The 22,196-nt window shown below is 35.7% G+C and overlaps 1 protein-coding gene across 2 annotated transcripts in view; it reads right to left on the bottom strand.

The window, feature by feature from the left end:
* Positions 1 to 22,196, bottom strand: part of FZD3 (frizzled class receptor 3) — a 93,870-nt gene that overhangs the window by 38,357 nt on the left and 33,317 nt on the right. The window contains exons 3-4 of one of the 2 annotated variants that reach the window (XM_082726878.1): positions 20,014 to 20,210; positions 12,635 to 13,652 (exon numbers count right to left, since the gene is read on the bottom strand). In XM_082726878.1, coding sequence (XP_082583004.1) covers positions 12,635 to 13,652; positions 20,014 to 20,210 — 1,215 coding nt within the window. Of the gene's footprint in view, positions 1 to 12,634; positions 13,653 to 19,969; positions 20,211 to 22,196 lie in introns of both variants that reach the window. The other variant, XM_082726879.1, reaches the window with a different exon arrangement.

Below are 22,196 nucleotides of genomic sequence, written 5' to 3'. Positions count from 1 at the left end.
AGTTATCATTTTCAGATCTTCACTCACTTTGTCCAATTACGGTACAAGTGGTAAACCTCAGAAGACCAGAAGTTGACTTTGGGCAAAATTTATAAGGCAGTTCTTTTGGTCTTTCTTTTGTTAAAAAGGGCAAGAGGAGATCCTCTAGATAGATAAATGGACACACACACACATCCCTTGCAAAAAACATCACTGTAAGCAGCTAGTCAAAAATTTGGGCTTTCGAATTATAGCCAAAATTCTCTATCAGCTATGCAAAATATATCGTAATGTTCACACAAGAACGTGTATTTGCATACATAGTGCTTCTATTTGGTGGTAAAGTTAAGACATCACTTATCTTAATTTTTTCCACAGTTACCCTTTGAAATTGAAGTGCTATATTTTGAGGGTTAAGATGATAAAATATTTATCTAAGAAACTGTTAAAGTGATTATCTAGTCACTTAAACTTTAGGACCTCAGGAAGCATTTTCCTACTCAACTTACAAAGAGACATAATAACTTGGCTATGAAATATTTCCATTGGACATGCTGGAAAAATAAATGTACTCTTCTAAATTAACCTTTGTATACTTAATAAACAACTTGTATTTTTAGCTATAAAATAATCCATATCATATTTAAGATATTTTCACTAGAGTTCTCCATATTTTTAAAAGGAACAAAAGAGTAAGAACTCACTTTAGTTACAGAATTATCTGACTTCCATATTGATTTTCTCCTACTCGACTAATGAATTCCTTCGGGGTAAAAGCTGCATTTTTGCACTGTTGCTTCCTCAGCAACTATCAATATGCCCCAATGTTAGATATATGTAATAAAAGATTGTTGCATTAATGAGTGAGTTTTATATAGGAAGGGAAAAAAGAAACTGTGGCTTATGGGAGAAAAGTTTCTAGATTCATTTAATACTAGATGGGTAAGAACATTAGAGATTATTCAATCTGATCTTCTAACTTTTGAGATGAAGAAATTATAAACTGAGTGGTCTAAAGACACAAAGTTAATCAGAGATACAGCCAGGACTAGAATGTCTCCCAAATGCTCATTCATATAAGTGGTGTTTTATTTTTGTTTTTAGTATTTTTAATAAGAAGAGGTGTAAAGTGACGTAAAACTGTGGGTTTTGAAATTAGAAAGATGATTCACATTCCAGCTCTATCACTTTATGAATTTGGGTAAATTGTATAAGTACATGAGACTCAATTTCCGCATTTATAAAACTGAGTACAATCTAATTTACTGGGCTATTCTGAGGATTAAATGAGATACGTGTATAAATTTGCTGAAGGGGAGCCTGGGTGGCTCAGTGGGTTAAGGCTTCTGCCTTCAGCTCAGGTCATGATCTCAGGGTCCTGGAATCAAGCCCCTGCGTCCAGCTCTCTGCTCAGAGGGGAGTGTGCTCCCCGCCCCCGCCCCTGCTCTGCTTATTTGTGATCTGTCAAGTAAATAGATAGAATCTTTAAAAAAAAAAAAACTGCCAAATACAGGACCTAGTGCACAGTATACTTAATAAACTAGAACCTTCTATGATTATTATATTATTTTGCTTTTATTTTACTATTCCCATAAACTACTGAAATTATTTCCTTAAATTGGTATGGTAATGTCTTTAAAGATTACTAGAAATAAGATTTATTGGCATGTCTTTATTATAGTGACATACTAGAATTTATTTGTATCTATTACAGTGATAAAATAGAACTAGATTACACTGAATTTTTTTTTAAGTAAACTACATACAGCATGGGGCACAAACACACAACCCTGAGATCGTGTCACGTGCTCAGAGCGTCTGGGTGGCTCAGCTGGTTGAGTGTCTAACTTTGGCTCACTGAGATCATGACCTCAGGGTCCTGGCCCCAAGTCGGGCTCCCTGCTCAGCTCCCTGCTTTTCCCTCTCCCTCTGCCTGCTCTCCCTGCTTATAATCTTCTTCTCTCTGTCAAATAAATAAATAAAATCTTTTTTAAAAAGTCACATGCTTTACCAACTGAGCCAGCCAAGTGCCCCCGTATTGAATATTTTTAATGCTATTTTGCAGTTCAGTAAAATAATTATTCCCAAAAGCAGTAATGAGAATGAAACAGTGAAAATTTACATGGGACAGAAAAACACCACAGGCTACCATTTGCTGTTATAAAAGTTATCAAAGGTGATACAGAATAATGCTTGTTAGAGGTCAGGGGTTGGCAAACCACAGCTTACAGACCAAATGTGCCACAATTCTGTTTTTGTAAATAAAGCTTTACTAGAACTTTATTTGTTAATATACTGTCCATGGCTGCTTTTGTATTACACCAGCAGAATTGTGTAGTTAAAAAAAAAAATGTGTCATATATATAGAGAGAGCGCGAGCAAGAGAGAGAGAGTGCGCAAAGCCTAAAATACTTACTATTTGACCTTTTATAGAAAGTTTGCTGTGCCCTGCTGTAGACTGTGGCAAGTGTATTAAATTTTGCCTAAAAAGGTGTTAACAATGTGGACTCCAGATATACCTGCAAATAACATACTGAACTCATGGCTTAAGTTATTCTGTGTAACAAGAAGCCAGAATAATGGCAACTTGTAGGTTTAAGTGCCATGTGACAGCATTTTACAACCTGTACATAGAGTATTAATATTTTATTATTAATATTCGTTAATGTTCTATTTATATATTTTATACCTTCTTAAAAGAACTTTAGAATACACACACACACACACACACACACACACACATATTTTAAAGATTTATTTATTTACTTTGGCAGGGAGGGGCAGAGAGAGAGGAAGAGTCTTAAGCAGACTCCATGATGAGCATGGAGCCTAATGCAGGGCTTGATCTCACAACTCTGAGTTCATGACCTGAGCTCAAAGTAAGAGTTGGATGCTTAACTTACTGCACCATCAAGGCACCCCTGATTTAGAATTTTTTTTTTTTTCAGGGAATTCTCACTCTTTTCTTGTATTATTGACACTGAACAAATTTGGGGAAAAATCAATTTGGTGCTAGGAAGTCACAGGCAACATATTTACCACCTTAAAAATTAGGAGCAAAAAATAAAAAAGATTAGTAGTACTATATATTTACACAGAATTACTCACTGTTGCTAATGTGAGAAGTGTAAAACATACCCATTTCTCTCATGGTCCTTTCATACACACTGCTGATCCGTTTTGGATTGCATGGTAAAGGGAAGCACTATTACCAGTAAATGAAGCTAAAATCATACCAAGTTAGATTTGACATTATTCTGCTATTTTTGTATTTTTCTGGATCGAGACTAGATAAATAACAGATGGGTTCCCTTGTGTGACTGAAAGAATACAAATAATATTTTTTGTTTGTTTTCTATAAAAATGTTTTTTCTCAGAATTCTACAAATGGCTCTAATGCGAATGTGACAGTCTCAGCTAAGCTGCTTGTATTATGGTAACATATTTCTATTACCAAAACACAGGTTCTAGAATCAAATCCTTGGGACATAGAGCACTGAATTAGATGGATGGAAGAGATGAAAAAAATGAAGAGGCACTTTAAAAAAGGAAATGTTCTCTTTTGAAAATCAATGTTTAGAAGAAAAAAGTGAAGAATAGGAATAATCCTCCTTCGAACCTCAGTACTTATATATTTCCAACAAAAGAATATTGAGAATTGTCTTGGTGCAAGGCACGCTAGTATAAGTATCGCATTTAATCTTCACAGCCACCCATGAGGTAGATATTTAACCTATTATTTCTTGTGTTTCATGTAAGGAATTGAGGCTCAGATTATTAGAGGCAGGACGTAAACCCAGTCTATGATGTCAAAGCCCATTTTAAAACCAATATGTTATAGTCAAATAACTATAGGAGAGACTTAAACTCTCCTATAAAATGCTTTAAGCCTCTTAAGAGACAGTAAATAAATATAAGGAATTTTTTTTAGGATTTTATTCATTTATTTGGCAAAGAGAGAGAGAGAGAGAGATCACAAGTAGGCAAAGCAGCAGGCACAGAAAGGGGGAAGTAGGCTCCCCGCTGAGCAGAAAGCTCGATGCAGGGATCGATCCCGGGGTACCAAGATCGTGACCTGAGCCGAAGGCAGAGGCTTAAGCCACTGGGCCACCCAGCGGCCCTGGGAATTATTATTATTATTATTTTTTTAAGATTTTATTTATTTATTTGACAGACAGAGATCACAAGTAGGCAGAGAGGCAGACAGAGAGAGAGAGAGGAGGAAGCAGGCTCCCTGCTGAGCAGAGAGCCCGATGCGGAACTCAATCCCAGGACCCTGAGATCATGACCTGAGCCGAAGGCAGCGGCTTAACCCACTGAGGCACCCAGGTGCCCCCCTGGGAATTATTTTTAAAGGAAACAAAAACAAAAACAAAAACAAAAAAACTCCAAGTATCTGGAAAACTACTGTGATCTTTAAATAATACATAAGATGGAAACATATTCTAGAAATAAACCCTACTGATTATAAGCTGTAAAATATGCATTATTCTGACAACTCAGGCTATATTTCATAATTAATTCTGGATTCAGGCATTAAATATTACTTTCAAGTATTACTTAATACATTTTTAAAATGCATTCTTGCTAAATAAATAGTTGGTATAAAGTATTTTAAATATTTTATAAGACTATATCAGCCATTTTCTTCAAATTAATTAAATACATGCAGTTTGCATTAAATCCAATTAGTACTCTGAAACAATGTGATCAACTACTTCACAATCCCATTTTTTAAATATTTAAAATCTTCAGTATTATACAAAGTGACTATTAAGTAACCTTACCAATTTTAAAGCAAACATATGAAAATACTATGCTCTTCAAGTCCCCTGAGGCGGCTACTCTAAGGATAACATCATTGCTTAATACACTTAAAAAACTTCTCATTAGAAATTATTCAGAGCCCACTAGGTATTCTTTTAGGTATTCTCTTGTTAGCAAATCTTGCTCAATTATGTGTGCATCTGACTTCAAATAGGAAGATAGAATCTCTGGTGCTCAATTCACAAGTCTGTAGAAGATTTCTCTAAAGTAAAATTCTGAATTAAAATACAAAAATTCTAATATTTGAATATTAAAAAATCATAAAGTAGGACAAATATTGTAATGATTCATTTCTATGAAGTACTGAGACTAGCCAAATTCATAGACATAAAGTAGAATGGTGGCTGCCAGAGGCTGGGAGGCAGAGAAGAATGGGAATTACTGATTGATGGGTACAGAATTTTAGTTTAAGAAGATAAAAAAGTTCCTGGAGATGGAGATGGCTGCACAACAATGTGAATGTATTTAATGACACAGAACAATACACTTAAAAATGGTTAAAATGGCAAATCTTATGTTATCATTTAATGGGAATACTTTATCATAATTAAAAAAGAAAAAACCCAACCTAGGTGGCTGGCCCTATCGTTTGTCAGCGGGCTATAGATTGCTGACCACTGATACACTTTGTTAATGAGACTCTGTGTAAGACATATGATTTCTTACTGCGTCAACTTCCTCCCATGAAAGTGGCAGAAATGAAGGCATAATATCTATTTTATAAGATGCTGCAGATACCAAGTAAGATAACAGATTTTAGCCACAATGAAGTTTATATAATTAACAGTTGATGTTTATAGCACTTTCTTCTTCCTTTTTTTTTTTTTTTTAAAGTGGGGGAGGAGTAGAGGGAGAGAGAGAAAGAGAATCTTAAACAGACTCCATACCTAGTGTGGAGTCTGGTGCAAGGCTCCATCCCAGAGATCATGACTGAGCTGAAATCAAGGGTCAGAGGACACTTAATTGACTAAGCCACCCAGGTGCCCCTATAGCATTTTCTCTTTTTTTGAACAAGCCAGATTTAAAGATTTTATTTGTATTTAATTGAGAAAGAGTGAGAGAGCAAGTGAGAGAAAGCATGAGAGTGGGAGAGGGGCAGAGGGAGGTTGAGAAATAGGCTTTCCATTGAGCAGGGAGCCCAACATGGGGCTCCATCTGGGACCATGACCTGAGCCAAAGGGAGACACTTAACCAACTAAGCTATCCAGGTGACCCTTAAACAGCCAGGTTTAATTCAACACTATTACTTAAGCAAGACTGAAAACCAAGAGTCACAAGGGAATTAATGGGATCACACACACAATAAAGCTTTAATCATACCTGCCCTATCTTCCAGAACAGCCTCTGAACTACTGTGCTGAAGAAAAAGGCTAATATTAACTCTGGGGGAAAAAAAATACATACTGCAGGAAATTTTTTTTAAAAATGTCTGTATATGAGTATTATTAATTCATGAAGTGTTAGTGTGAAAAAAGCAGTTCATTCATCAGGTTTAGGAAAACTTGAACGAGAATAAAAAAGTCAAGAGATTCCCTAATTGGAACTAATAAAGGATTCTCCAAAAAATAATAAATAAATCACAGAGATACCTGAAGACAAGTATGGGAAACAAAATGAATGAACAACCAACATGGTTAATAATAGTTTTTGGTTAAAGCTAAAATGATTATTAAACACACTTTAAAAATTTAGAAATACTGAAAATGCATGAGTTAACCTTTTAAAGGTTTTGTTTTTTAGAAAAACAAAGTAATTTTAAGAGAAGCATTAGTAAGAAAACAAGAACAGAAATAACTGAATTGAAAAGATAATCCTCTAGCAAGACTGACCAAAGTGAAATAAAGAGAACATACATTACAAACAAAAAATGGTAAAAATTTACAAAACAAAAAATATATGAAAATGTATTTGAAAAGTTAGATAAAATAATCTTTAAAAAATAAAATGAACAATGCCTTTATAAGACATAAAACACCTGAATAAAACAATTACTATTTAAGAAATTCAAATAATAGTTTAAAAAACCTAGTGTCTTTCACAACTTCTCCCTCCCTACTTTAAAGATGCTAGGACAGAGGCGCCTGGGTGGCTCAGTCGTTGAGTATCTGCCTTTGGCTCAGGTCATGATCCCAGGATCCTGGGACTGAGCCCCACACTGGGTTGCCTGCTCAGCGGGAAGCCTGTTTCTCCCTCTCCCACTCCCCCTGCTTGTGTTCCCTTCCCGCTATTTCTCTCTCTGTCAAATAAGTAAGTAAAATCTTAAAAAAAAAAAAAAATCCTAGGACAGAGTTTTTAAGAGGCTATATCAACTCTTTCAAAGAGCAAACAGCCTCTCCACTCACTGTAAAAACTGAGAATTAAAAAAAAACTCACTTTATGAAGCTGTTATAATCCTGATACCCAAACTGGACAAGGACAATACAAGAAAAGAAAAACTTATCACAATCCATTTTACATATGCATATAGAAGCAAAAATCTTAAAACGTAAGAACTAGAAAGCAACGAAAAGACAAACCTGTCCTTACCTGCAGACAATAGTATTTCTACAAAGAATATCTAAAAGAATTTACATAATTAGAATTAATAAAAAACTTCAGCAGGGATGCTCAATATAAGATCAATACACAAATTCAATTAATCGCATTCTTGTATACCAGCAATAATCAATTTGAAAACATAATAGAGAAAAGACCCCATTCACAATTGCAACAAAAAATATAAGGTACCGGGAACAAATAAATGAAAACATAAATAAACAAAAAAATATTAAAACTTAGTATTACAATGATGGCAATTTCTCCCAAGTTCACTTAAAATAAAAAATAATTTCAATCAAAATGCCCAATGTTTTTCAGGGATAAACTGATTCTAAAATTCATATACAGAAGTGGCAAGAATGGTTAACATAATTTTGAAGAGCAAGGTAGGGGAAACATGGGATTAATACAAAGCAACAGAAATAGACCAATGAAACAAAAGAGAGCCTAAAAATGAAATTTGAGTGTGACAGAGGTTGCATTACAATTTAGATGGGCTATTTGATAAATGGTGCAAAAGGCATAGTGCTTACTTGTATGAACAATAAAATTATCTTCTTCGTAATGTAGAAAAAATACATTTCAAGAGATTAGAGATAGGAGTCAAAAAATCAAATTTTAAAAATTGCTGTGGGCACCCGGATGGCCAGTTGGTTAAGCGTCTGACTCTTGATTCTGGCTTGGGTCATGACCTCAGCATCCTGGAATGGAGCCCCACATTGGGCTCCTCACTCAGCACAGAATCTGCTTCAGATTCTCTATCTCCCTCTGCCCCTCCCCCTGCTCACGCCCATGCACTCCCTCAAATAAAAGGAAATCTTAAAGTAAAACAAAATAAAATAAAGCAAATAACCTAACAGAGCAATGGACAAAGCAGGAAATGAGCAAAATCACAGAGGAGAAACCCTGAATGGCCAATAAACCTATGAAAACATGTTCAACCTTACAAGGGGAATAAAAATTACTATAGGATTGAGATATTGTTTTAAAGGTTGGCAAAAACTAAAAAGCCTGAGAACACTATGATGGGGAAAATGGGAAATTCATACTTAACTATGAGTGTAAATTAAAATAACCATTTGGTTTGATGATGTATCTTACAATGCAATAATTTCACTTTCTGGTATATACATCCTAGAAATTCTTGGGACATGTGCAAGGAAGATAGGTTCACCGCAAAATGGTTTATAACAGCAAAAAAAATTGGAAACTACATGTCCATAAAAGAATGAGTGAATAGACTGCAGTATATATATATTAGATTAAGACAGTTAAAATGAACAGATTAGTAGTACACACATAAAGCCAAATGAAAAAAAGCAAGCTATAGAATGATTTCACTTAATGGATTTTTAAAACTTACAAACCACAAGTTTTATAGATCTGCAAATACTCAGCCACAATATAAAAATATTGGGAAGAATGATAGCACCACCTTTACGAGAAGGGTTACCTGTGGGGAGGGACAGGAAAAAGAATGGGAACACCTAAGGGAACACAGGCAGGCATCAACCTTGTCTTCAATGATAGCTAGCCAGCCAGCCAGCCAGATAGATATAATATAATATAATGTTAAGATTTCAAGGCAGTTTGGATATGAGTACACACGTGTTTGCTACGTTATTTACTATACTCCCACATATTTGAAACATTTTATAATATAAACTTCCTTAAAAGGAAACACATTTTTTTTTAAAGATTTTATTTATTTATTTGTCAGAGAGAGAGTGAGCGAGAGCGAGCATAGGCAGACAGAGTGGAAGGCAGAGTTAGAGGGAGAAGCAGGCTCCCTGCGGAGCAAAGAGCCCAATGTGGGACTCGATCCCAGGACGCTGGGATCATGACCTGAGCCGAAGGCAGCTGCTTAACCAACTGAGCCACCCAGGCGTCCCAGGAAACACATTTTAAAAACTGAACTAGAGGGGCACCTAGGTTGCTCAGTCAGTTAACTGTTGGCCTTTTGGCTCAGGTCAGGGTCCCATGGAGCTCCCTGATCAGCATGAACTCTACTCCTCCCTCTGCCCCCCAAGCCTGCTTGGCTCTCTTTCTCTGTGTCTCTCAAATAAAATCTTAAAAATAAATAAAAATGAACTAAAGCCACAGCATTAATATAAATACATCTCAAAATCTAAATGTTAAGTTAAAAAAATCAAGTTACAGAAATACGTATAATATCACGGTATAACATAATTCTGTAAAATAGCTGTTCCACAGCTATATACATATTGTATATATGTATACATATAGATGTATAGACTTTCATGGGAATGGGATACTCCAAATTCAGGATGATGGTTGTTTCTGGGCAGGGACTAAGAGGAACAGGATTGGGGAAGGGAGCATAGGAAGCTTCAGCCAAATCCGTAAAGATTTTTTTTAAAAGCCTGAAGCAAGGGGCACATGGCTGGCTCAGTCATTAGAGTGTGAGACTCTTGATCTCAGGGTCATGAGTTCAAGCCCCACGATGGGTGTAGAGCTTACTTAAAATTTTAAAATAAAAGAAAATCTGAAGCAAATATGTCATCTGGTAAAGCTTGGTACTGGATGGTTTTTAAAATCCCTTATTTATATATATGTATGTAAATAACAGCAGAAACAATAACAAATGAATAAAATGAATGAGAGCTAACATCTAAGCACTTATTATGTAGTAGGCACTCTTCTGAACGCGTGCATGTATACTCCTAAGAACAACCCGAGGAAGTAGATTCTGCTTGTTTCTAATACTATTATTATTTCATTATAATTTGATTCTATTACTCATTTTACAGATAAGTAACTAAAGCAGAGAGAGGTGAAGTTGGCCTAAGATTATAAAGTTAGCAAATAGTGAAAATAAGATACGAAGCCAGGATTTGTGCTTCAGAGTTTACACCTTAATAACCATGCTATCATTACAATGTCATTCTCTATTCCTTTCACTATATCGTCAATAATTCATTTCCAAAGTTATTTTGATATGTTGGAAATGAAAAACACATTTTTTTTTTAAAGATTATATTTATTTGTCAGAGACAGAGGGAGAGAGAGCGAGCGAGCACAGGCAGACAGAGAGGCAGGCAGAGGCAGAGGGAGAAGCAGGCTACCTGCCGAGCAAGGAGCCCGATGTGGGACTCGATCCCAGGACCCTGGGATCATGACCTGAGCCAAGGCAGCTGCTTAACCAACTGAGCCACCCAGGCGTCCCTGAAAAACACATTTTAATCCATGGCTACACATACAGATTTCTGTGCAGCTCACACTAGTTCTAAAGATGTGCAAATGCTCAATCAAAAAAATAAATAAATAAATAAATAAATAAATAAAATGCTCAAAGAATTCTAGGAATGTCCTGAAAATAGTGGCATCCCAACTAATTTATCAATTTATATATTTCAGATTGGTATTTTTTAGGTCATTATTTTTTAATCAAACATTATTTTTTCAATAGTCTAACATACTATATATCTGGAATCTTAGATAACTTATATAAAGAAGCCAATGATGTAACTGAACCATCTCTTTCTCTCTCATTAGAGGCAAAATTCCAAACTTAGCTTCAGGTCTGAAAACTCATATTAAGAATTTTCAATAATTCATTCTGCCAAGAAATTCAATTTCAATCATTCATTTTTTCTGGTTTCTCAATATAAGTTGTTTTGAAAAAGTCCACAGCTAATATTTATACAATAATAAATTGACATTCTCAGTCATTAAATATTTATCAGCATTGATTATGTGCTAATCATACACTCCTTGTTCCTGGTACCACTGTCACCATTTCTTTCTTCCTTTTTTTTTTTAATGATTTATTTATTTATATATTTTAGGGAAAGATAGAGAGAAAGACAGAGATAGAGAGATAGAGAGAGTGTGAAGGGTGGGGCAGAGGAGGATGGAAAGGGAGAGAATCTCAAGTAGACTCCCTGCTGAGTGCAGAGCCCACAGGTAGTTCAGGGTCAACCCTGAGTTCATGACCCAAGTCAAAAGCAGGAGTCAGATGCTCAACCAACTGAGCCACCAGGCACATACACCCCCCATTTCTTAAAAATGTCTTTTCTCCATATATACAGTCACATTCTCGATGTTATCATCTACTAACCTACAGAATATGTGTTCAAAAAATACAAAAATATGAAAAAGAAGTTCTTGCTTTCAAAGAATTCACTGTCTAGCAGTGGAAAGAGATAAAAATTATCTATAATATGTTAGTACTTTAAAAAACGTAATTAAACCTTAAGGGTGATGGGGCACCTGTGTGGCTCAGTGGGTTAAAGCCTCTGCCTTCGGTTCAGGTCACGATCCCAAGATCCTGGGATCAAGCCCCACATCAGGCTCTCTGCTCTGCGGGGAGCCTGCTTCCTCCTCTCTCTCTCTGCTTGCCTCTCTGCCTACTTGTGATCTCTGTCTGTCAAATAAATAAATAAAATCTTAAAAAAAAAAAAAAAAACCTTAAGGGTGAAGGGAGATGGTGCACTTCTAACAGCTAACCTGGAATGTGAACAGGAGACAGCAATGGAGACTGCTCTTTCAAGAAAACTTGTCTTAAAAGTTACAGAGAATGATAGCTAGGGTCATAGGTTCTAGAGAAGGTTTTAAGATAAGAGAAATACTTAGCATCAATTATTCTGGAGTAGTTCCCTTGCTACATTCCTCTCCTAACACTAAATCCCAGTTTGGATATAACTAAGTCACTTAACATTTCTAAGACTCAAATGAGATAGATGTTTAAGAACTCTAAATTATGAAGAAACTCAAATAAAAGACCTCTAAAGTTCTTTCTAGACCTAAAATTCTATGATTCTGTGACTGATTATCTGACCTCTTTACATTCGAAGGTAAATCATAAAATATTCAGTATGCAAAAAAGAAAAACCAAGACCAATTAAGAGATGAACTAGTTGTACAACTGCATTCTATTACTTTTGCAAAACTGTTAAAACAATTCCTCTTTTAACCATCAGTAAAATTTTCACAAAAGACAGTGCCTTTTTATCAGCTGGCAAAGTGCTTCTCACCCTCAAACCTGTACACTTCTAAACAATCACCAAGCAAACTGTTTTGTGACAACAGAAGTAAACTACTTAAAAGCCCATAGCTTAGACTTGTAAAAGTCATCTTTTAAACGGAAAAGGTTTATAGAAACACATATATTACATTCTTTCTATAATATATTTGTTCATTATCTTTAAAATTTTAATGTACAGGTTCATAAACAGTTTTTTTTAACTAGCTAAGATTAGATCTTTAGAGTAATATGCCTTCTTTTCACTATTACACATTCTGAAATTTAGAACAAGGTTTCCCTTACCTGATATGGACATGGAATGTGATATTCTCTGCAGCGTTCTTGTATCCATGTTGTTTCCCAGATGCCACGGTAAGCTTGCTCATAAAAGTAGCATCCAATTACAACCAAGAGTGGTACGAGATAAAGAATGCTGAAAACACCAATCCGGATCATAAACTTCACCAACTTATCTTGGTTCTCCTTTTCTAATGGAATTTCAATTCGAACTCTGTTTAGGGATATAATGCCAGCTAAGAGGAGAGAAACTCCAACTACCACATATAGGCAGAGGGGAGCAAGAACAAAATATCTCAATGCATCAACATCGTAGAGGCCAACAAAACACACGCCACTGATATTGTCACCTTCAATTTTATTCATCGCTAAAAGGATGATAGTTAGAGTTCCGGGGATGCCCCATGCACTGGCGTGAAATAGCAATGCTTTCTTCTCAATAGCTTCACTACCCCACTTTGGCACAGCTGCCAAGAACCATGTGATGGTAAGAATTACCCACCAGACACTGCCAGCCATAGTAAAAAAATAGAGTACCATAAAAAGCATGGTACAGGCTTTATTATGAGATCCTTGTGTCACTGTGGAAGCCTTATACTGTGCAGGGCTAGATGCATTGCAGGCTACTCGGTCCTCAAGCAAAAACCCAATGAAGAAAATTAGTGATACCATCATGTAGCAGACTGCATAAAATATGATAGGTCTTTCAGGATAACGGAATCTTGTGACATCAATCAAAAAAGTTAAAAAAGTAAACAACGTGGCAGAGAGGCAAATGATTGAAATCAATCCTATGAAGTATCGAGCAAATGAAAGTTCTTCTCTCCTAAAGTACATATTTGGACAAGGAGGTGAACAATCACGCACGTGTAAAAAAGAATAACCAAGATCAGGATCAATTTTCAACTCTCGAGGACACCAAAAACCATAGTCCCTCTGTACTGCCACTGGAGCTCCTTCAGTAGGATCACCAGCTAAATTCAGATCCACAAGTCGAGGATATGGCTCATCACAATCTGGGAACCTAAAAAAATACAAGATAAGAACCATTTTCACTTATTGGGAAATCTACTGATACCTAACAGTTTGGGTTTCCAAATTTAGCACTCATGACCTTCTTCATTCTAATATCCTTGGCGTACAATTATATTAAGTAGGAATAAAGTAAATATTGATTCTTGTTTATGGGCCATAAAATCAGATTGTCCATTGTTGATCAAAAAGTGATATGGTTTTATATCTGATTTTTTTTTCAAAGATTTTATTTATTTGATGGAGAAAGATACAGTTAGAGAGGGAACACAAGCAGGGGGAGTGGGAGAGGGAGAAGCAGGCCCCCTGTCAAGCAGGGAGCCCAATTTGGGGCCTGATCCCAGGACTCCAGAATCATGACCTGAGCCGAAGGCAGACGCTCAACTGCCTGAGCCACTCAGGCGCCCTGGCTTTATACTTAATTTTGTTTTGGTTTCAAAAACAGTACTTTCTTTAAGGTTTTTTTTCCCCCCCAATAATTTCTACCCCCAACATAGGGCTTGAACTCACAACTCCTGAGAACAAGAGTTGCATACTCTTCTGACTAAGCCAGCCAGACACCCCAAAGAGTCTTCTTTTAATTAAAATAGCCTAACTTAGCCATCAATAAGTAACACTGTATATAGGGAGCATTTATTTAAGACACACACTTTAAAATAAGATTTCAAACTATACATTATTATAAAAGAAATAAATACATATCTCTAACAAAATAGTAGCTTTTACCCAATCTTTAACTACAGTTACACCAGATTCAATGGAACTCCCTTAAGCAGAAATGTTAAAAAAGATTTTTCTCAAATGCGTTCTGAATTATATTAACATTAAAAATCATTGTAAGTGGCGTAGTTTTTAGACCTTTCTTTCCCATTTTATATTCGTTCCCTGCTTAGCATAGTGGTTAATTACAGTCCTTTTAAGGTCTCTAATATCAACTACTTCTTTCTTATCACCCTTAATTTCTCTCCAATCCATTACATTCTCTAACTCAGTTATTCTCAAACTTTGATGTACATAAGAAAAAATATTGTTTTTTTATTTATTTTTATTTTTTTATTATTTTTTTTAATTTTTTATTTATTTTTTAAGATTTTTTCTTTATTTATCTGACAGAGATCACAAGTAGGCAGAGAGGCAGGCAGAGAGAGAGGAGGAAGCAGGCTACCTGCAGAGCAGAAAGCCCGATGTGGGGCTCGATCCCAGGACCCTGGGATCATGACCTGAGCCGAAGGCAGAGGCTTAACCCACTGAGCCACCCAGGTGCCCCAGAAAAAATATTGTTTTAAAAATAAAATTTCAGTGCTACCTGGGTGGCTCAGTCAGACCTGCCTTCAGCTCAGGTCACGATACAGCAGTCCTGGGATCAAGCCCCAAGCTGGGCTCCCTGCTCAACATGGAGTCTGCTTCTCCCTCTCCCTCTGCTCCTCCCCTGACTTGTGCTCTCCCTCTCCCACACTCACTCAAATAAATGAATAAAATCTTTCTAAAAATAAATAAAAATAAAAACTTCTTGGGGCACTTGGGTGGCTCAGTCAGTTAAGCATCTACATCAGGCTCAGGTCATGATTCCAGGGTACCACTCAGCAGGGAACCTGCTTCTCCCTCTTCCTCTGCCCTTGCTTGTGCTCTCTCTCTTGGTCCAATAAAGAAATAAAATCTTTAAAATAAATAAATAAGAAAATTCTTGTTTCCCACCACCACAAATCATATTACAGTATATCTGTGTTAGGGCCCAGAAATTTGCATTTTAGCAAATTTCCAAAGGTACCATATCTGCAGACTTGAGAAAGTGTCATGGCTGCAGAACGAATAAAACAGGTTTGCGGTGCAGATGTGAGTAAGGGTACCATTCTTATGAACTTCTGCATCTTCAATTTTCTTGCCTATATCAGTTTCTAAGCCTTCAGACTCCTAATAACTAGATGTTTAATAGTTTATATACATCAAATAGTTTCCAAGAAGCTGTGGTTGATATTAAGTTTGACAAAAATATGCATAACCTTATGCTATAGCTGATTAATTTTTTATTTTCCAATACAATCCATTTTCTTTTCTGGACTTGGAATTGTAAATCCAAATGAGAGAAACTTTTGGCATCTAAGCATTTGCTTAGATCCTGCAATATGTCAGGGATTAAACATGAAAAGACAAAAAAAAAAAAAAACAAAAAAAAAAAAAACAGACTTTCTATCCTGCAGTCTAAAAGGAAATACAAACTGTAAATACAAAATTCAGCAGTGGGATATATGAAGCAAACAAACTCTATATAATGTATAAAAATAATACAAAAGATTAATTCTTCCCAGGGGCAAGATTATGAAAGACTTCATAAAGTAAGACCCTCAGTACAGGATTTTGACTCAGTATTGGACAGTTCTGGTAGCATGCCAATCAGTATTCTAGCAAGAAATGCAAGCAATGGCAAAGAGATTTGAACAGGGTAGTTTAATATTGCTGGAGCATGAAGTGTGCATGACTTGTGACAGGAGATCAGGTTGGAGAGATAAGCATGCTGCAGAAGAGAGAGAAGAGTGATATAAAGTTTCAAACCATGCCAAATTATACTCTATGTTTTTATGGCTATATTTGTATATTTATCTGCCACTCAATATATATATATACTTCAATCTATAATCTTTCCAAAAACCAAGCTCTTGATTTCTACTCCTTAAGCTTCCCCCATTTCCATAAGTGGTAATCACATTCTTCTAGTTACTCAGGCCAAAAACCTTGGGGTCATCCTTGAAATCCCTTCCCTCTAATATATACCTCACAATCTGCCACCAATTTCTATCACCGTATCTTATGATGTATCTTCTCATTTCCTCCACTGCCTCTGTGCAGTTTAAGCCACTAATACCTCTTCCCTGGACTTCTGGAGTATCTTCCAATTGATCTCCATTTCCACACAGCAGTCAGTGTCCTTTATAGACATGCCACTCCTGTGCTCATGATCATATATGTCTCTTCTGCTCAAAGTTCTCTAGTGCTCTCCCACCTCACTAAGAGTTAAATCCAAAGTCCATATCAGAGCTACAAAGACCCTACGACCAGTATTTTTCTAATCTGATATCCTTCCATTCTCCCTAGATTACTTGACTCCAGATTCTCCAGTTCCCTTGTTCTTTGGCTAATCCAAGCATGCTTCCATTTCAGAGCAGGTATACTAACTGCTGTTTCCTATGTCTATGTTTTTCTTCCCTAGACATCTAGGTTATTTGTTCTCTCGTATCGTTTGGGTCCTTATTCTAATGCCTCTTTATCAAAAAGGCATTCTCCAATATATCTGTAGAAGAGAGTCCTTCTGCTTCCCCATATTTTATCATTACCACCCAACCCTATTCTTTTTTGTATTAGCATTCACTACCATCTGATATTATCTATTTATTTGTTATCTCCCACCACTGCCATCACTATTAGAATTTAAGTTCCATAAGAACCAAGACTGTATTTTGTTCACTACTTATCTTCAGCATCTAGACTAGTGGCTAGCACACAGGACACACCCAACTAATATTTGTTAATGATTACTGAATAAACATATTCATATAGACCTAACCCAGGTAATTAGAAAGATGACTAGGAAGAGTGTGGAAGATAGACTTGGGCAAAAATGGAGGCAGAGATATTAGCTGATTCAAATAATATCAGGACTAAAACCAGATAAAGTCAGGGGCACCTGGTTGGCTGAGTTGGTAGAACATATGACTCTTGATCTCCAGGTTCTAAGTTCAAGCCCCATGTTGGGCAAAGAAATTACTTAAAAATTGTTTTTAAATTCTAAAAAGAAATAAAATAAAACCAGATAAGGCAGTGGGAATGAGACATATATGAAATTAGTTAGATAAAAGCAATACAGTTCATAATTGATTAGATATGGGAGCTAAAGCCAATGAAGGAGGAACAGAAGATGACTTACAGAGAATTAAAAAATGAGCAAAGGAAAATCAATTTTAGACATGTTGAAATTGAGGTATTTGAGACAAATGCAGGCTAGGATTTCCAATAGCTGCTAGATATGCAGATTTAGAACTCAGCAAGATGTCAAAGCTATAGATTTAGGTGTAGGAGTCAGCAGCAGATGAGTAAGAGTTAAAGTGAGTGAGATGAGATCATCCTGGAGAGCACGTAAAATAAAAAAGAACAGGAACAGAACTCTGGAAAGCACCAATACTCAAGGGGTAAAATGAGGAAGAGGATCCAAAAAAAGAAATTAAGAATAATTGGTCTGAGAAATAGCAGACCAGAATAGTTCACATATAATGGTGTAAATGATTTTCATGAAAAGAGGGCAAGCTGAGGTTGAGGGGAATTAGAATGAAATACAGAGTAAAGCTGAAATACAGGTGTGAAGTTAGAGATACAGATTTGACAGAGGTGCTGAGAGGAATAAACAGAAATTATTCTGTTGACCAAACTGGAAATTTGCCAAAGACAGACAGCAAACAGAACTGCTATGGTTGGCATCATTAAACATACAGCATATAGAAATGGGTTGACTCAACCCAGTTGGAAATCTGACAAACAAGTTCAGTTGAAGGAATTGCTTCAAGATTGCTTCAATGTTGAAATTGCTAGCAAGGTATCATTTCAAGTAATAGACCACGAAGATTAAGTAAGGAAATAAATGAGATTAGGAAGAGGGATATTAGGAGAGGGGGAAAAAAACCAAAGTCTGGGAGTGTCCAAGAAGTTCAAGAGCAGTAGGAACAAGAATAGGAGAGATGTGGAAGAATGAAAGGTTGTTATGAAAGACGAGTTTGCCAGAATTTAAGGTTTCAGAGTTAGTAAATGCCATGCAATAGTGAGGACATAAAACAGATCTAATCCCATCAAAATAAGGATGATAATGAGATTTCTATACTAGTATGTAAACTATTAATATAAAAAGAACACTAAATAATGGGAGTTAGCTACAAGAAGTGTAAAACAGTGTTGCCCAAGCAAATCATAACTGTTGCTATAAATACCAAGAAATTAAAAAACTTCTAAAAGAGGGACTGTAAACGCTACCACATGTTTAGGGAGAAAGTGGATGAATAGTTACATGGGACTAGATAAGAAAACAGTTTAAACAGGTGGGAAACAGAGTAGACAAATATGAGAAAGCAAAATGTCAGTGAACTGACCATAAGAAACTGATATGTTTTATTTCTGAAGTTTTTCCAAATGCCAAATGAGAGTAACACCTGCTTTTTACCCACCTCCACGGACTACTTTTAGATGACAGAATTAATTTTAACATAAAGGAGAAAAGAATGTTCACTGCAGCACTACTGATAACAGCAAACACCCAGAAATAAATGACTAGCAACAGAAAGTGGCTAAATAACTATGGAATATTAACATAGTAGTCCATTATGTAGCAATTAAAAGGAATGAACCAAACCTACAGATATACAGATACATTTAAAAAATTTTAATGTTGTTTATAGATGTGTATATATGTAATAAGAGTATAAAAGCAAATATAGAAATGATTAACAACACAGTCAACATAATTATTACCTCATCTCTGGGAAGGAAAGAAGGGAATGAAATCAAGATGTGTACCAAGGAAGGAACTTTCAACTCTACCTGTATTATTTCTTTAAAAAAAAAAAAAAAGTGACTAAACCAAGAATCACAAACTGTTAAGACTGGATAAAGTTAGACAACAATAGTACATATGCATGTATCTTATTATTCCTTATTTCTGAAATATTTCACAATACAAAAAGGTACAAATTATATAAGAAATACTCTATACATTATTACTAACAATAACATTCTCTCATATAAATCTACAAGACTGTCTTGTGAACGTTGTCAAAGCTTTAGGAAATGCTTATAATCTATATTTTGGAAGTAATCTAAAAAGTATCTGACATTTCCTAATTCTGGTTTGTTAATTAATGACAAAAAAAGGGTTGACAGAACTACTTTAGTCATTAACACATTTAAAATCATATAAATATTTAATTTCCACTATGTCATCATTAAAGACATTTAATGGTGAAGTAATGAATGATTATTTTCTTCTCTATATTTTCTAATTGTATTACTTACTAGTAGCATTACTTGTATAGCCAGTAATTTTGTGAAGGAAGAAAAGTCAACTTTACATCTTGACTGTTTTTCTTAATTCTCTTAAAAATCTCTTCATTGAAATGTTTTTTTCCTTTTCTACCTTTTCATCCAGTGACTTGAAATTCTTAAGGAAATGAACAATTCTGAGCCATGAAACGGCTGTTAAAATTAAGATTAATATGTACTTCAAAAAAGTTTTTAAAAACTGATGAACTAGAAGACAAGTAATTTTAAACATACTGTAGCATTAAGTAATGATCCATGAAAATCTATGGTTTTCGCACCTACTGCATTCCATATCTTCAGGCCACGGAACACCAAACATCTCCATGAGCTCCGAACACTCACTGTAAGCCCGCTGACACAGCCTACGACAGGGAAGAGTGACACGTCCATATTCCATACAAATAGGAGCATAGAGTGCACAAAGAAATGGCCGAAAATCCCGAGAACAATCCAGATTCACCATTGGGTGGAATGGCTAGGAAAAAGTTAAAATTGAACAATTAGAGAAAGAATTGTATACAACTCAAAACTTCCTATTTAGAATACTACAATATTCTTTCTTTTTTTTTTTTATTTTAAAAATTTCTGAAGGAAAGTTTTGGTTTTTGAAACAAAATCCTCTTAGCTATATCCCTAAGAATTCTGAATTGGTTGAGATTGAGATGTGTTTCAGAATCTATATGTATATTTTAATTGTTAGAGGTGATATTAATGAAGAGGCAGGGCTGAGAATTACAATATGATACATATTACATAGAAAAAAAAACAATAAAAGATAAATGCCAAATGCTCAAAAAAGTGATTACTGCTTGGTGACAGGAATCTAAGAGATTTTAATTTTCTTCTTTTTATGAATTTCAATTTTGTTCAACTAACAAGTATCAACAGGAGAGAGCAGACAAATGCTAAAAGAGGAAAGGGAGTGGGAGTGGAGGAAAAGCAGTTATACATAGCAGTAGTTATTTTGGGAGTGTGGGAGAGGGAAAGATCTCTCATATTTGTCTCATATTTTCTTGTTCTTTTACATTAAAAATTTTTTTTAAAATGGGTATCATATGATGTAAACAGAACTAACACTGTAAGCTGATATTAAGGAAACAAAAGAAAAAATTGAGGCTCTAGATGTAAAACCATGCTTAAATAATCATTAAAACCACAGGAATAGATCAAACATCCCAATAAATATTCATCTAAGTTTTTCATTATCAAATATTCTTTTCACTTATTCATATAATGGTTTCAGAGTCATTGCTGATTTTGATCTAGTAACAGATATTCTCACCACTAAGCCTTTCTATTAAGAATCAATCAGCTTTGGGGGTGCATGGGTGGCTCAGTGGGTTAAGGCCTCTGCCTTCGGCTCAGGTCATGATCCCAGGGTGCTGGGATCGAGCCCTACATAGGGCTCTCTGCTCAGCAGGGAGCCTGCTTCCCTTCCTCTCTCTGCTTGCTTCTCTGCCTACTTGTGATCTCTGTCAAATAATAAAATCTTAAAAAAAAAAAAAGAATCAATCAGCTTTTACCTTGACACATAATATTTTTCAAAGACCTCCTATACAAGATGCAGTCAGAAAACCAAGAGTCACTTAAAGAAACTGAAGAGTTAACTGTATAATGGATATGGTACCCAACATATAACAATAAATTCTGTGTGAGACCATCATTCCCAAGGATGAAGGAGTAGGTTGTGTTAAACCAATGTTTCCATCATGAACAATTTTAAAATACAGAGAAACAGTTTTAAAACATCTATTTAAAGCTACTGAAGAACTGCTGAAGCAAAAAAACTAGAGGGACCAAGAATACAGAGAGCAGGAAATATGGATATGTGGCCTGATATGCACAGCTGCTTTTCTAAGAAGGCATTTGTTGAATCTTGAAATTGAAGTTGAAGGCAGTTTGTTGAGGCATAAGGTGAGAGGCTGAGATTCAAACTTTGACTAGGCTGGTGCTAGAAACCAGTGCAGTTTTGGTGGTCTTAAGGCTATAGACAAAATTCAAAAAGAAGGAATAAGACATGGGTTTCGAGAAGGGGAAGTGCCAAGGACTAAGTCTGACACAGAGCCAATTTTCCCTTCAAGAAATCAGAAAATTCTGAAGCTGCAGGAGGAAGGAGCTAAGAAGCTAAGCAGAAAGCCTCTCTGAAAAGCAGAGTGGAGATTTTGGCAGTTTTATTGTACTAAGGAAACATGGATTAGAGTTCAAGTTCTGACAGAGGAACTGAACATACCAAACTCTCCTAGGTGGAAGCCTCTGAATAGCTACATTCTTGTTGCAGTGACAAATCAAAGGAAGGCAGAGACCTGCCAGCCTCAACTCAGCTCAGTCCCCTAATGGAATTAAGGTGATCCACCACTTACCTGCTAATTAGAAGAAAGGGTGAACCTTCTCTGGAGTAACAGAACATTATCTGGAACCTCACCAACATTCTGTAATGTCTAACACTCAAAAAAAATTACTA

Source organism: Mustela nivalis (genome assembly GCF_964662115.1).
Source record: "Mustela nivalis genome assembly, chromosome: 4".
Taxonomy (NCBI): Eukaryota; Metazoa; Chordata; class Mammalia; order Carnivora; family Mustelidae; genus Mustela; species Mustela nivalis.
This window is presented reverse-complemented; position numbering and strand designations above follow the sequence as displayed.